Below are 15,967 nucleotides of genomic sequence, written 5' to 3' on the forward strand. Positions count from 1 at the left end.
ATGGTCACTTACATTGCAATATTTTCATACCATGGTCACTTTACCTTACAATTCTTTTTATATCATGCCACTTTATCTGAAGTACTTGTTTTGCACATTGTCTGTTGTTTGCCAGTTGTTTGTTTGTTTTTGTTTATTGTGTAGGTTACAAGATACTTCTGTCTGTTCATAATGTTGTTGCCATTTTTTCTACTTAATTTCTGTAGTGTTTAGTACACTTTTCTTTTTGCTGCTGTCATAAGTAAATTTCCCCACTGTGTGGATGATAAAAATCTATCTAATCTAATTTGGTCAAAAACAAAGTGTTTAAACTACTTTTTCTAGAACTATATAATATATATATATTATATATATATATATATTATATATATATATATATATATATATATATATATATATATATATATATATGTCTCCTAAGTTTCATTTTATAGCTTAGTGTGAGTGTGAAGAAATTGGCACTTTGTCATAAAGAGAAGTTGAATGAGACAGAAAAAAAAACTAATGAACATCCATTTGAAATGGTACAAACCAAACCGAATAAACTCACAGTCCCAATGCCCGCATTTCCACTGGTCAGTGCACTTTCAAGTAGCTCTTGATAAGTTTGAAGTTGTTAAGCCTGTCCAATTTCTCTGCTGATATAGAGGGTCTTGTACTTAGAATAAATGTGCTGATGCACAGAAAAACCCAATGCATATTTCTGCAATCAGCAACTGTGGGAGTGTTGGTGGTAAATTGCATTTCTAAGTCATTGGTCATAGTGGGGAAAAACAAAGCTCAGATAGCTTCTTAGAGGCCTGGGCTGCATTTCTTTAAAAAGTCAAATGCTGAAGTATGTATTTTTCTCTCTGAAGAGCTTAAAGTCCTCTGCAAATTACTTAAAGTATTAGAACAAAAGACAATCATACCAATATAATAACATTATGATGTCTGTTAACTGCTACTTCACCACTAACCATTAAGCAAGAACCGACTGAGCCATCAAACTGAGCTGATTGATGGTTGATTGGATGGTTGATTTCAGGCAGAGATAATGGACCCATATGTCAAGGCTGGAGGTAGAACTGCAAGCTTGAAGATCTTCAGAATATAATGAATGAATGAGCTGATGAATGATCCACTATTCAAGTGTTCAACCACCCATCCAATCAATCAGCTAATCAGTCATATCATAGGCCACGCTATTGAAATAACATAGTTTCAACTCTAGAGATGAAAATCTAAATGTAGGAATTTTACTGTTCAGTCACTTTTAACTTATCAGTGTGAAGTAACTGTTGATTGCACAGCGTCATAGCCAAAGAACAATGATACCATTCATAGGTTCCCAAGCCTCGCTTTCATTAAGTAATTCCATCTGCCACCAGGTACAATATTATAAGAGTTGATTTACGAGACTTCTATACAGACTAAATGAATGACCAAACGTGTGCTTTTTCTCCTAATATCTTCCTCTAATATTAAAGATACTCGTCCCTCCACCCTAATGTCAAAACCTGCTGTAGTTACTTATTATTATTACGCAATGCACGTAATTTTAATAGCTTTTGCCTTTTCCCTAATTCAATATAAAATTGTGACAATGTCAGTTTAAAGGAACAATATGTAACCTTACTTCTAACAGTGATATTTATGCAGTCCAATTCAAAACACTGGAGAGTCATCTCCTTTAAGCAACAGTAATGTGGTCATCTTGTTTTTGGCAACTTTTGAGAATTTAGAGCTAAATGTCACTGTGACCCAGTAAGTCCTCCATATGGACTCTGTGGCTCACTTACCCCGGGAAAGTAGCCTTTATCTGGCAGTAAGAACCGAGCAGGTCCCGCTGTTTATTGATGATGATTATATGACATGATTTCGATACTTGAATTCAAAGACTTCATAACTAAAATTTTAAAAGAAAAAATATATTGACTAGTGTTGTTGTCAAGAAGCTCATATTTCTGTTGAGCATGCATCCTTAATCTCTGATGAAATCTCTGAAATATCTGACATATTGTTCCTTCAACTCTTAAGTGAACATGTGTCTTTCTTCTCTATTTCCAAAGTGGTGTTGATAATTTGTTCATGTAGCTCAGCTCTGGGGACAATGGAAAGCGACCCGGTTTTTGCGTCAGTGATGCAGACGATAAGGATAGGTGTCTGTGGTCTACTTTAATTACTGCCAACACTTAGTAAAGGTTAGGTAAAGGTCATGGTCTTGGTTTAATAGAGAAAAAAATGACTTGAATTAAGAAACACAACATGATTATTAACATTTAACTAAAACTGTGAACTTTCCATAACATTAATTAAAGTAACTTTGTTGCCTAGATATAACCCTAGATGGGTCTCAGGACTCTCTGTGTCACAGTCGTGGACTGTAAACTATTCTGTATAGATTGTGAATTTCCTTTTTGGAATACCCACATCAAATTTACACAAACTATTTTAATCCAGTTCAAATAAAATGATCTTTACTGGCATGGTTGATGTTAGTTTATCGCTGAAGCTCAATTACACAGGTACTGAGCTACTATTTTTGAGGCATTGTTTGCCTGTGTTAAGGTTTGGTGCTATCTGTGGACTAAAATGAGGGGTTATGGTGTCACTAAGATAAAGATTACTAACATCAGTGATACAAAAGAAAATGTGAAAATATCAAATGTCAAATCAACCAAACAAACAAAAATGTTTGAATTTGGACGGTTCTCTTGTTGAATTTATGCTCATCAGCGAGGAGGACTGGTGTGGAATAAAAGCAGACACACTCTTCACACAGGTCATGTGTCAGTTCACTTGTTTATCTTGTCTCTAAAGAACATGGCAAATTAATTTTGATGAGGCTATTAATTCACCATCTACAACGGAGATGACATCAATCAGCCAATCAGTGTTGGGCTGATTTTCAGGACACACAACTGTCAAGAACACGAGCGCTGTAGCTGCTGTAGACTTTTTAAATTCAACTTACTTTTACAAAATGCTTTAGAGGACAAAACAAACTCCTGGGATTTAAAAACTTAATTAAATCCAGGGTTTACAGAGTAAAAACATTTCCTGAAAAATGACTTTGTTGTCTACATGGATTAATAGCATATGGGAAATGAAAGCTTTGAGTAAATCCCAACTGATGATGATGCCAGAAATGAAGAACAGTAGCAAATGATGCTGCTCAGAGGGAAACCTGGTTGGCAGCCACTCGGTAGCTTACATACCAGCATTTGGTTGACTGTTATTTCAAAATCCTGTCATTTGTACCTCTGCAGGTCAACAAGACAGAAGACAAGTCCCTGGAGGAGCGAGGACGCATCATGATTTCTCTTAAATACAACACCCAGAAGTCTTGCCTGGTAGTGGGCATTATACGCTGTGCTCACCTCGCCGCCATGGATGCCAATGGTTTCTCCGACCCCTACGTTAAAACGTCAGTATGCAAAACTGAAGCTGGATCATCGCCATCATTTCTATCAGTAGTAATAAGATTATACTCACCAAGTTAATCACTAAAATCCGGGGCCATCATTCAAACAACTCATGGGGAAAGAAAAAGATAAAACAAAACTCAATACTTTGCAGAATCTACAATCATTTTTATAGATTCATTATTATCAATCAAAGGACAAGGACAAAATCTGACCTTATGTTTGCACCAGCGGGTCAGGGACTCACCAGCATCATTAAATTTCCACTCTAATCAGTTTCCCTGGGGGAGGAGGGTTCGATTGTCCCTAATCAATCACTAGAGACCAATGTATCTACCTGAATCTAACATCATTTGAAGTCGACACTGATGCATTGCCATATTAAAATACTGGTTTTATCCACAGTGTCTGGTTTTGTCACGGTTTTTGAAAGTAGAGCAGAGCGAATTTACGAACTTTGATATCAGGCGATATTGGGAAGACATCAAGGGAGTCGTTTCATATTAAAGATTATTATTCATCAGGCTAAATGTGAAAGAGAATCAGTTAAATTAATGTTTTTGATGTTGAACTAATTCTTCCATCTAGACCTGGTTACATTCTGGGAGGTTTTATGTGAAATGTTTTTAACTACTTGGCCAGTTTTAAAGATAAAGAAACAGCAATCAGACACAAACAAGAAAGTCTGAGTCAGAAAAGAGGGGCTGTGATAAGCCAACAAAGACACAAAGAAACTCTCACCCTCAATCTTGAAGCACAGGTGAATTAATACACTGGCATAATATGGTACTTACCATTTGTATGTCATGTTCCGCCATTTGTCCTTCAGTAGCCATGCCTTTGGTTGAAGAAAACATGTGAGCATTGGCAATTTAAAGACGCAAAGTCAAAGTTCTAAACTGAAGCAATGTCAGATTGGGCTTCAGTCATCGGGATATCTTACTGTGGAACAAAGTATCATTGCCATCCTTAGGTTTCCCAAAAACCTGAATTGATATACTTTGAAAAAAGGATTTGTACATTTACCACATCCGTGATATACAAATGTGAGTTGTCTTCACATAAAGCCACCTGTTGATTACTTCTTTCTTCTCGACAAACATTTCTCCTCAAAACAGCTGATGCTCGTCATGGCCGTGTTATTTTTAGTGAATGTACAAAGCACTGTAGAAGTGCTGAAATAGATAAGCTGGCAGTGCTGATGTTTTAGCAGAAAAGAGGCAGACTACCTGTGATTATCAGTGGCATGAAAGACACACAGCACAAGAGGCCATCCGCAGGGCTGCAATTTGAAGGCGAGTCCTATTTATCACACCTGAACATTTCCCAAGTCTTTCATCTGGGTGAGCAATGAAAGTGCAATTAATTTCCGACTCTGGTGCGCACACCTTGAGAACAAAAGCACGAGGAGGAGGAGAGGGGCTGGCAACAATTTTCCAACAGTTTGAGGTTGAGAAAATCTCCCTGAAGCTTGAAGGACAGATAATAGATTTACTGGCAAGCTCATGTGAGGGGGAATAAAGGAAATGTATACTCTGTCAGACAGACATGGCTGCATGATTTCTCTCCTCTTTCAGCAGAACACGTCTAGCAAGAGTTTATCTGATGCATCAAGTCACAGCTGCCACCTCAACTGTAAATGGTTTGCTCTGACATTTTGATAATTTCGAGTTAATTCTTAATTTTATGAATGTAGATTGCAGACGCACATTCGTCAAACATGGTAGTCGGCATGAGAAACAATGGAGTAAATGCCGATCGATGCTCTTCAGTCAATGACAAGTGCATTTCATTAAGCTGAGAGGTAAAGATATTCTTAAGAATGAATGTTTGGTTTCATTGCACAGCTGCTGAAAAAAAACATAATAATGGCAGTACAGCAAAATTGCAGCAATTTACGCAGTGCAATAACATTTAAAAGCATTGTATTGCACAATAGTATTGCTTGCATCCTAACTTTCACTCTAAGCTTGTTTTGCCTGGGGGTCAGTAGTCCCATTACATGACAACAATTAGGTTCACTGCAATATCCTCATCAACAATTTCAGCCCTCTTTCCCCCAGGGGTACGTATGTGAGTAATAACCCACTTACCCTCCCTTTAAGACTCTGTGCTACCTTGGGAAAGTGGAGAGTGTGTGGGCTCAGTGAGCGTGTAAAAGTAAAAGAAGAGGGATGTGACAAGCGACTGTAATTGTTTACTGCACTGAAATATACGAAATCAGAATGAGCATTATTGGCCAAACATACACTACACCACTCAGGGTCTCATATGAGTACAATCTGCCTTTTGCATCATTTATGAAAGCAGAACAGGAGCAGAAAGCCCCACCTTCACACACACACACACACACACACACACACACACTGGATGTACATTCATAAACACCAACGCCTGTACCCAGAGCAACAGTAGCACTAACAATGTGTTTTCACCACTGACTCATGGACTGCAGTGAATGCAAACTGATAAGTAAACACAATGTTTTGGGAACACCAGCAACAAATGACAATCGTGTCAACTTAGATCTACATTGCATTTCACAACACGGTTCAGTTGCCAGTTTTTTACACCTAAACAAATACATTCTCCCCTCGTGAAGGCTGATTTTCGGTTCAACCTTTTGGCCATTTTAAAGGTTGTAGTTTGGAGTAGACTAAATATTGGAAACACCTCTCACCATAACACAACACATTTAAACACTGTAAATTACAGCCTCCAAAATGACCATGAAGTCCTCTAAAACAGTTAAATATCAGATAGATTAGATATATTGCAGGACAGTTGCATTAGCTTTAACATTAGGTGCTTTATATTCTGCATTAGTTGTACCTAATAGACTGGAAACTGTGTGTAGTAAGAACACATGAAGTGGTTAAGTAACCTTTGAAAACTGTAAAGATGATTTAAAAATGTACTCATAAAACCTCATATTGATATTTAATGCTTTAAAGAAACTATATACTGCACTGCTGTGATACAGTGGGGATATCGACTGACAAACTGTTTTATTGTTACGAGGCGAGTGGTCTTCACCTCTGTAATGTTATCAAAAGACACTAAAATGAAATTTTGTTGTTAAACTATCCATGTGTTTGACATTAGCCTTGATGGAGAAGACCTGTTTTTGAGAGGTGATGACACAGCAGCATCTATTTATTACCAACTGTGGAAAGAAATGTCTTTAATAAAAGCACAGGTGGAGTCTATTAAAGTCAGATATATAATGTAGTGTGTGTAATGTAATGCAACTGTATGGCTGGATAGAGGGCGGTACCACAGCACCCTCTAGAGGACAGAAATGAGCAGAATGATGCTTTTACATTGTATATGAGGATTTACATTCAAATGATACATCAGGCTTGTACAGATATTTAATAAATCAATCTGTTATATTTTTTCCCTGCTCGTCCTGTAATAAGTCTTTCCCTCTTCCCTCTCTGCTCTGCTCTCCTGCATGCAGGTATCTGAAGCCTGACGAGAACAAAAAGTCAAAGCACAAGACTGCTGTGAAAAAGAAGACGCTCAATCCTGAGTTCAACGAGGTATAAACCACCGCTGTAGTGCGAAAACCTTGCAGCTCCACATCCATTTAGTGTTTTTTGCCGATTTTTCTTTTACCTACTTGAGCATTTATCCGGTGCTTTTGCGTGTCAGCAACCTCCATAACCCCAAGGCCTACAAAATCCATTCTGAGAGGTTAGTCAGATCGAAAAGAAACACATTTTTCTGAATTCATGGTGAGATTACTTTTTTTTGAGAGAGCAGCAGAACTGAAGCTGTCTGTGGATGTAGGTAGATGTAGGTCACAAAGGTCATCGATATCTTCTGGCAGCACAGATACTTTATATCTTCTCTCATCTGCTGGAAGTCTTTGTTTGATGTTGACAGGGCTTATGTGTCAGCATCTGTATCATTTATTTAAAGGTTCTAAAAATATATTTTCTCAATCAGGTTCTCACCATGAGTGATGTGATCCAACATGAACGTACAATTTGCTGCCAAACTGTTTTCAACTTTTCATAAGTGATTTCCTTATTTGTGTTTTTGTCTTTGTTCTTCCCACTGGTTTGGTGAAGTCACATGCTTCTGTGCTCCAATCAGAATTTAGCAACATTTGAATCATAACATTTTTTTTTTGTTAAACTCTTACTATATTTTTTTTTTAATGAAATACTGTTGAAATCAGAAATGCATTGCTAAAGACCTTGAGGACTCAGACATGTTTTTGCAGAAGGATGTCAAACCCATTTTCAAGGCTGAACAGGCACCTCAGTGCGTCATGGCACAAGGTAGCTTGGCTCGGAAGTATCTGCCTGTATACGATCAGACGGCCCTGGCCAAACACTGACACAGACCAGCGGCTTGACATTTCCTCTGACATTTTTTCCGCCCATATTCCTCCATCACCTCTTGGCCTTTCTGTCAGAGACGAGCAATGAGGTCCTCCTCCATATCAAGGCATCGATTTCATTAAGGTGGAGTAGCAACCTTGATTGAACTACAGATTGAAATGCAGAATAAATGCACCTCCTTTATAAAGTCCAAATTGATATCAAATGTTTCATTTAGTGGACAGTGTATTTTATTGATTATACTGTCATTCACACAAGTACCCATGTGTGTATTTTACATTTAATTCCTCTGTGCTCCAAACAGGTTACATCTGACATCTGTAGTTTATTGAATGGGTCTAAGTGTCCTGAACTAATAGGACTGGATGTGAGAGTGAGGAAAGGCAACTATTGCACAACATTAACCTGCATATTATTTTAGGCACAACAGACACAAAAAAATTAAAAGTCAATGAGGCGCTCAGAATTATGTGAATCAATTTCACCGGAAAATGAAACAAATGTCAAATGCATTCAGGTTTGTAATGACAATTATGCAAACCCAACACCATACAGATGGTTGTTTTGTTGCGAGAGAGATGAAGCAGAATGAACGTCATTCAACGTGTTTAGGACCTTTGAACACACATTTTAGGCCTCCTACTTCGTGATATGAATAGATGAAAAATTTAACTGTTTATATACATGAATACATACTGAAGAAATTAACTACTGAAGCCCTTGTTTTCTGCTCTTTCATTTTCTGTAGGAGTTCTGTTACGACATAAAATATGCAGACCTCACCAAAAAGACCTTGGAGGTGACCGTGTGGGACTACGACATCGGAAAGTCCAACGATTTCATAGGTAAGCACGGGGGAACAGTTGCAGGGCAGCTCTGCTTTCATGAGAGATGACGACGGCGTGGGATAAGCTTTGACTGATCTTCCTCAGCATCAGCAGCACCACTGGCCTTCTCTCCAGCTGAGTCTGCCATCTGCACAGCTCTCTCTGAGGCTGGTGGCTGGGAAACAAACAAGCACTGAGCCATGCTGCGAACTAACCGGCCTCCCATCATGTGCTCTGTTTAAACATGATGTCCAAACATATTTCAAAGCAATCCCTCTACAGTTAGGGAATCATTTATTTGTCAAAGTAGTAAAAAGTAATTATTACATTTAAAATCAAGTTAACACATATTGTTGAAAACAAAAAATAAAGGAACAAAACAGACAAATGACAAGGCTGGAAAACCTAAAGGTTAGAGCTTAATCTACGTTTGAAATTTTTTTTAAGTGGTGTTGTGTGAGGTACTTATTCATAGTCAATATTACCTACAGACGGCAGTCAGCACACCACCAGTTTGGACAAGCTAAGCTATGTACTGCAATTGACAGGGACAGCAACAAAACAAATTTTAGTCACCTAAAAAAAAAAAATCAATATCATTTTCAGTGTAATCTATATTTAGAGTATTTTCAGCACTTTACCCAGTCGCCAGACAGCTTTCTCCAACAGGAAACTGAAGTGTTTATATTGATCTATGCTCTGTCCAAAGCCACCAGACTCCTTTGACAAAAACAGTAATTTTACCTCTCAGAACACAGGACATGCTGGTTTACCAGTGTCTCCATCGTTATTTTGGGACTTCTGTGTTTTAACATAAACATACACTTGGATCCCAACTCACATTAGCAGTGGACCAACACCTCCAATATTCTGCAAGAGAAAAAGAGAAAATGAGAGTGATATAAAACTGATACAGATCTTTTTAGGTTTGCCTTTTTTATGTGGCAAAACTATGTTTTATTTCTGCCCCCATTGACATTTCTTAGTTACCCGTGTGCTTCCCCAAACTAGGATCATGTCAACTGTTGTCTACTGTACTGTAATACACTGGCTGAAGATAAGTACCTTATACAACCCCACTTCAAAACACCCTTAAACTCCCTTGTTCCTCTTTGGGACATAGAAATGTCATGATAACCCAACAGATGTGGTTTAAAAGTCCAGAAAAGGCTACTATGTGGACCTTGAGTTAAGTTTGCTTCGCCTCGGATAGCAGGACAAATTTCATGCTCTCATCCCTCAGTGACCAAGCCTGAAACTCTATGTCTGTGTTTTAATGGGTTGTTATTCCTGACCAATCAGTAACATGTGTTCTCCTCTCTAAATTATGATCTCTGAAGCATTCATTAATGTTTGTGATTCAGGTTTAATTCCTGATCATAATCACAGCAGCTGAAAAAACAATCTGACCTCATCTGACAGTGGTGGATGACCTTTACTCCCTTAGAAGCAAGAATACCTTAGAAGTCCTGCATTCAGAATTGTGCTTAAGTAAAAGTACAGAAATCTTAATTATTTCTAATTATTTCATATACAATAAGGTGGTTATATTTACTGTGTATAAATGTAATGCATTTGATTTATATACTCGTTGTACGTATTTAAAATCTGCAACCACAGTTTCCAAAGAAATATCATGGAGTAAGAAGTATAATATTTCCCTCTTAAATGTAGTGTAGTAGAAGTACAGTCGCATAAGATTGAAATATTCAGTAACATACAAATACCAAAAGAAATGTATTTTCAACCCCTGCTCAAGGGCCTTTTAGTAGCTGTTGTGTCAGAAAAGCTATTCAATGGACCTCAAAGAGAGATTTGTTCATCAATATTATGATTTCTAAACCATTAACAAACCATAAGTCACAACTTATAAACTCTTCACAACATCTTTAATGTCATACCTGTGCTCACCGTTTCTGTGCTGTTGCTAAGACACTATAATGATCTGCTCTTATCCTTTCACTCTTTTATACTGTGACGCATTCAAAGTCTCCCACACATTTTGCTGAGCATTCGGCATATGACTCACGTCCTCCTTGTTTCTTCTTTCAGGTGGTGTATCTCTGGGTATCAATGCAAACGGAGAGAGGCTCAAACACTGGTTTGACTGCCTCAAAAACAAGGACAAGAAAATTGAACGCTGGCACACGTTGACCAATGAATTACCTGGTTCATTAAATGACTGAAGACCATCCTGTTGTCTAACCTGTTGGCTCTCTCCCCGTCTCCCAGATAGGACTCCTCCCTTTATTTTCCTAACCCCTCCTCTTCTTCTCCGGATGTTGGCCACAGCGACTTGTGACACCTCTTTGGGAATATATTTCCTCTTAACAGGGCTCATTTAAAAATATCTAAAACCTTATGTTTGTGTTTCACAACTCTTTCACATATACAATAGGGGTTGCACGACTGCTCATTTTTGTTTTCTTATGAGAGAAATTCAATTCACAAAATGAATCACAGGGATTGGTAGCATTCATAATTCTGATTTCTTGTATGATTAGTAAAGCAAACAATTAAATGCTTTCCATTAAGATCAGCAGCTAGATTCACTAGTCCCTCAAAACAGCACAAACTAAACCTTCATACTATCATCTTGGTGGTAATATGCGGAGAATCTAACAACGGATGTAGCAAAATTTCATACTGCTGGAGTTTGCAAAGATGTTTAATGGAATAGTTCTCATCTCAAGTAAATCACCCATATTCTGTCGGCTTGACTCTAACATTTAGTGTTGTAGAAGAGCATCTGAGTAAACAAATCAGCCACAGATTTTTATTTTGTTCAATAAACGAAGATGTTGCACTTTAATATGATTGTAAAAGTGTTGGGTAGCATAGATTCTGTTGTTGTTCAGCCACTGTGTACAGTATGTGGCTTCCACAACTGCAAGTAGGTTTAGATATAAGCAGCATTTATTCTTTTGTCTGAGTCATTTGGCCATGTGAGAACAATGTCATAGGAACACAGAACTTGCTTTTAAGGCCTCAGTATGCTTCAAATGAGCTGAATTGTTTGACCAAGACTGTTGTCAAAGACCTCTAGTGGCCACAGAAATGACGACTCTTGTCCATCAAGGGCAAAGAATGTAATAATGACATTACAGAGGCACGACGTCAACAGAGGGAGACAGTCAGGGTGGTAGGCTGGGTCAGCCAAAGATTGGAATTTGATATGGGAAACTGCTTCACTTCTCATTTCCTACTAACACCTATTCCTTTTAACCATGCCCATTCCCTAACTGTTTGTGCCTAAACCGAACCAAACCTTAACCACAAAGATGTGACATCAGGGAATGTTTTTTCAAGGCAATGACGAACAATGTCATCCTCTCAGTTTAAGGTATCAAAGAAAATGCCACTATGTTTCATTCTGGAGAGCAGTTATAAATAATGTATTTTGTGGTTTAATCTGGACGTATAAACTTCACTAAAAGCAAAAGTGTTAATACATTTTCTGATGTCCACACTTGAGTAGCTAAAAGCCTGCCGTCATAGCCTCCTCCTTCTGCATCCCACTACCTCCACGGTCCATCTACTGCGTTTGTTGTTTTTGGTCTTTGTAGTCAACGTAATGAGTCATTCAATAATAGCACATACTTTCAAACTGTCTCTCCTTGAAGGCATGTGGGGTGTTGTACATAGTATTACAAATTAACAGTGGGGAAAAAAAGTATGTGCAAGAGAAATGAAAGAAAAAACTTGAGAGAGAAGTTCAAATGCTGCCTTGAGCTGTCAGACAAAACAACCCTGCGTTAAAAAAATAAAAATAAAAATCAGTGGGCTGCATTTGTGAACTTTCGAAAGTAGTCTACCAGGAATGTGAGCTTGCTCTTATTTTATTGGCTAGGACGCTGCAGAAACAGGGTTTTTTTGTTGTTGTTTTTTTTGACAGCTCAACCAAATTGAAGCTAAAACATTTTGATTGCCCCCTGGAGGCTCGCTGGAGTATTAGATTAGATTAGATTCAACTTTATTGTCATTGAACAAAGTAACAAGTACTTAGACAACGAAATGCAGTAGCGGGTCATAAACCACAACACATGGTTTCTGTCATTTTGGGTACTTGTTATCATGCTGATATGTTTGGTTTTAATTGGTTATTTGATGCTATAAAAAGGGGGTTTCACGTCATGATTTACAGCTGAGCCCTGCTCATGATTAGGTTGGTGGGTATATGGGTGGGACCTCGATCACTACTGTGTAGACTCTGGCTTCAAATGATGTCTAACCAGCGCAAAATGGCAAAATTGTTGAAACTGTTTCTCTGCCTTTGGCCATTCATCTTTACATGCAGTGAGCATTGTTGACGCCCTTTCCACCATCAAAAAAGAAGGGTCTCAGACACTGTTACATCACAAGACAAGCACCATGTTTGAAGTATACTGAGGCCTTCAGCCCTCTTACCATAACCATACCAACAACAACCCAAAATCTAAAGCTTAATAGGTATAAGGAGACAGATTTTGGCAGTTGATAGCCATATGTTCTGCTGAAAGGGCTCACCTGTGAGTTGATGCGATGACAAGTTAACCAAATTTCTGCCTGGAAGCAAACTGTTAGAAAGAAAATACAAAAAAATCAACATTGCCTAAAGGCCTCTACAAGGCTACTTACAACACTGCTTTCCTGTGTGTCTCTGTATAGACTAATCAATATGAGACTGCCAGGTGTAATAGCACCACCTGCTTGGTTTACTCACTGATTTTTCAGTGCAACCCCTAACCTATAGAGCTGCCCAGTTTTGTGGTAATCCTGATGTCAAGGCCCTACAAGTGTTTAATCCATTCAGTTATCCTACCCAGACTTCAAAGTAGCTAGTTTCTTATTTATGCATTTAGAAATTCAAGTAAAAGATGGAGATGAAACATGGGTACACACTGTTTTGAATCAGCTGGCTGAATGTCTGTGGTCAGAAGTAATTTTATTTATAATGAATGCTTTAAAGAATAGGGCTTCAGGCTTCAAGGGCGAGATTACATTTATTTCAAATGGCCCCAGAGAGTGAGTCAAATTGGAATAGACGGTCAGTCGAACAAGTGCAGTTGAGAGCACAGTCATGTAATATCTGCTTTGAGTCCGTCTCATATACACCTGATGATCTGTGCTGATGATTCGGCACAGAGGTGGAAACATCACACAGCCTTACTTCACTGTGTGGAAGGTAGAGAGCCTGCTTGATAGAGAGCAGCTGTAATCAACAGCTGAAATGAAATCCAGTGGGTGACCCGCCTGGTGAAAATCACTTGTCCAGCCACAATACCACATGATTGGGCAGCTCTGTGGTTGTGTGTGCAGCTTATTGTTTACACTACAGAAAATGAGTTTCAAGAATTACAAAAAAACAAACAAACAAACAAAACAAAAAAACTTGTTGACAGCATTTTCAACAGTAACATGGCTGAAAATGCACCTGCTGTTTGTCAAAAGGGCCGAATTTTAAAAACATAAAGTTTACGTCAAATATAAAAAAAATAATAATTAATACAATAATATTATAATAATAACAACAAAAGCATGTATTGTTTACAACAGCCTGTTGTTGCTGAAGTTCAAGTTTGCTGCTGAAAGGGCCTTTGCTAAAGTCAGTGCGATTGTTCAGTCGTCCAATTCAAGCTTTGCTAAGACGGGCTGGGGTGAGAAGGGCAGAATTTTTAATATAATAGCTGTGTATGTATATTGTTACTATGTTGTTGCATATGTTGAGGTTTTATTTTAATTTTTTAATGTAAGCAGCTCCACTATAAATGTATCAAAACGAATGTACATGTTTAACCCCTTCTATTCCACAGTAAATCCTCTAAGAATGTGCAGCTTAGTGCTCTGTGTTGTTGATATTGTTCATATGTCGAATTAAAGCTCTGTATTTGGGCACACATATGTGGGAATAGAGATGGTTGAACTCACAGCCCAGGAGCAAACTACCAGGGGCTTTGTCACTCAATTTATATAATACCTTAAACCTTTCTTTGACTCCTTCTAACCTGTTTAATTATTTATGTTTTTCTTTTTCTTTTTTTTTTTATTCAATATTTTATGTTAAAGTCTGATACCCCGGGTCCCTGTGCATTCCTAGAAACTTACCAGGACTAAAAACTCCCAACTTGAGTTGCCCTCATGGATCAGTAGGCTGGGATGCATGCCATGTATTTGTGATTTTATGAGTTTGATTCCGCAGTATGACCTTTTCTGCATGTCCCCACACCAACCTTTCTTGTAAATTTCCACCGTGCACTGACTGGCAATGCAGAAACGGCACACAAATAATCCTCGTGTAATGTTCAAGATTCCTGTCAGGCTTGCAATTCAGCTAACAGCTTTTTGTCATTACTTCACGTCACTGTCAGGCACGTTTGTTCTGAGGAAGCATGTCGACTCTATCAGTGTCACTGACTGTTTTTATAATCACATCATTTCAACTCACTCTTTTTATATTATTTACCCTTCTTGCCCAATAGTTGAAAAATAGCTGTACTGTTGATGTAGAACTATCATATTCAGGAAAATTTGATTTCGACACCTTCAAAGCTTGGGAATGAAATGTTTAATGCATTACAACAGCCCTCACATTTCCGCTTTCTTTAAGTGTTAAGAGCCTCTTCAGCCACATTGATTTGTGAGGCACAAACTGGCTGTGAAACCTTGTTGGCATCTCAATATATTCCTTGACACAACAGTGATCCCCCTCTCTCCCTCTCTCTCTGATGAATATGTAATGAATACAACCGACATGTGATTTTGATTTTGTAACCTGTCTGCCTTTGTATGCAAGCTCAATATTATGAAAAAAAAAACCAACAAAACTGCATGCATTTGTTCTTGGTTTTGTCATGAGAAGACTTTGCCTAATGTTTGATACTGTTTTCGGTATAAAAAAAACAAAATACACGACTGTGGATGCTCTAAGAATATCTAAGAATATGCTATAAGTCAGTCTTTCTTCTGGACAACATTTTGTACCTTTGAACACTATCGCATTGCCTGTTTGGCTGCTGTATTGACTATCTGGAAGCGTGACTTGATGTGAATTAAAACCTCTCCTTTGTTGTTTTGTTTCCTTTTTAACACTCAGGCACTTGTTTGCATTATTCTGGTTTGTTGAATGTATGACTATAAATGCATTGTCTCAAATTATATTTTAGTCCTATGCCAAATGGGCATTTCCTTGTTTCTATTTCATTTTTGCTTGCATGCATTTCAAAGACTTGATTATTAGAATGAATAGCTTAGATACAGTGTGTTGCAATCCTTTTAAATTTCAGAAAAAACACATGCAAATGGACAAAATATACACCATTTCAGAAAAATCCTGTCAAGAAATAAAACAAAAGCACATTTCCATTTCAGACAAAGTGTGCTGTGAATAGAAGAAACTTTT

At 37.9% G+C, this 15,967-nt stretch overlaps 1 protein-coding gene across 1 annotated transcript in view; it reads left to right on the top strand.

Annotated features, from left to right (window-relative positions):
• Positions 1-15,636, top strand: part of doc2b (double C2-like domains, beta) — a 123,099-nt gene extending 107,463 nt beyond the window's left edge. The window contains exons 6-9 of the mRNA XM_010737214.3: positions 3,252-3,409; positions 6,871-6,952; positions 8,511-8,607; positions 10,642-15,636. Coding sequence (XP_010735516.1) covers positions 3,252-3,409; positions 6,871-6,952; positions 8,511-8,607; positions 10,642-10,775 — 471 coding nt within the window. The 3' untranslated portion in view covers positions 10,776-15,636. The remainder of the gene's footprint in view (positions 1-3,251; positions 3,410-6,870; positions 6,953-8,510; positions 8,608-10,641) is intronic.
• Positions 15,637-15,967: the final 331 nt, after the last annotated feature.

The sequence above is a fragment of the Larimichthys crocea genome, chromosome III (assembly GCF_000972845.2).
Source record: "Larimichthys crocea isolate SSNF chromosome III, L_crocea_2.0, whole genome shotgun sequence".
NCBI classification, from domain to species: domain Eukaryota; kingdom Metazoa; phylum Chordata; class Actinopteri; family Sciaenidae; genus Larimichthys; species Larimichthys crocea.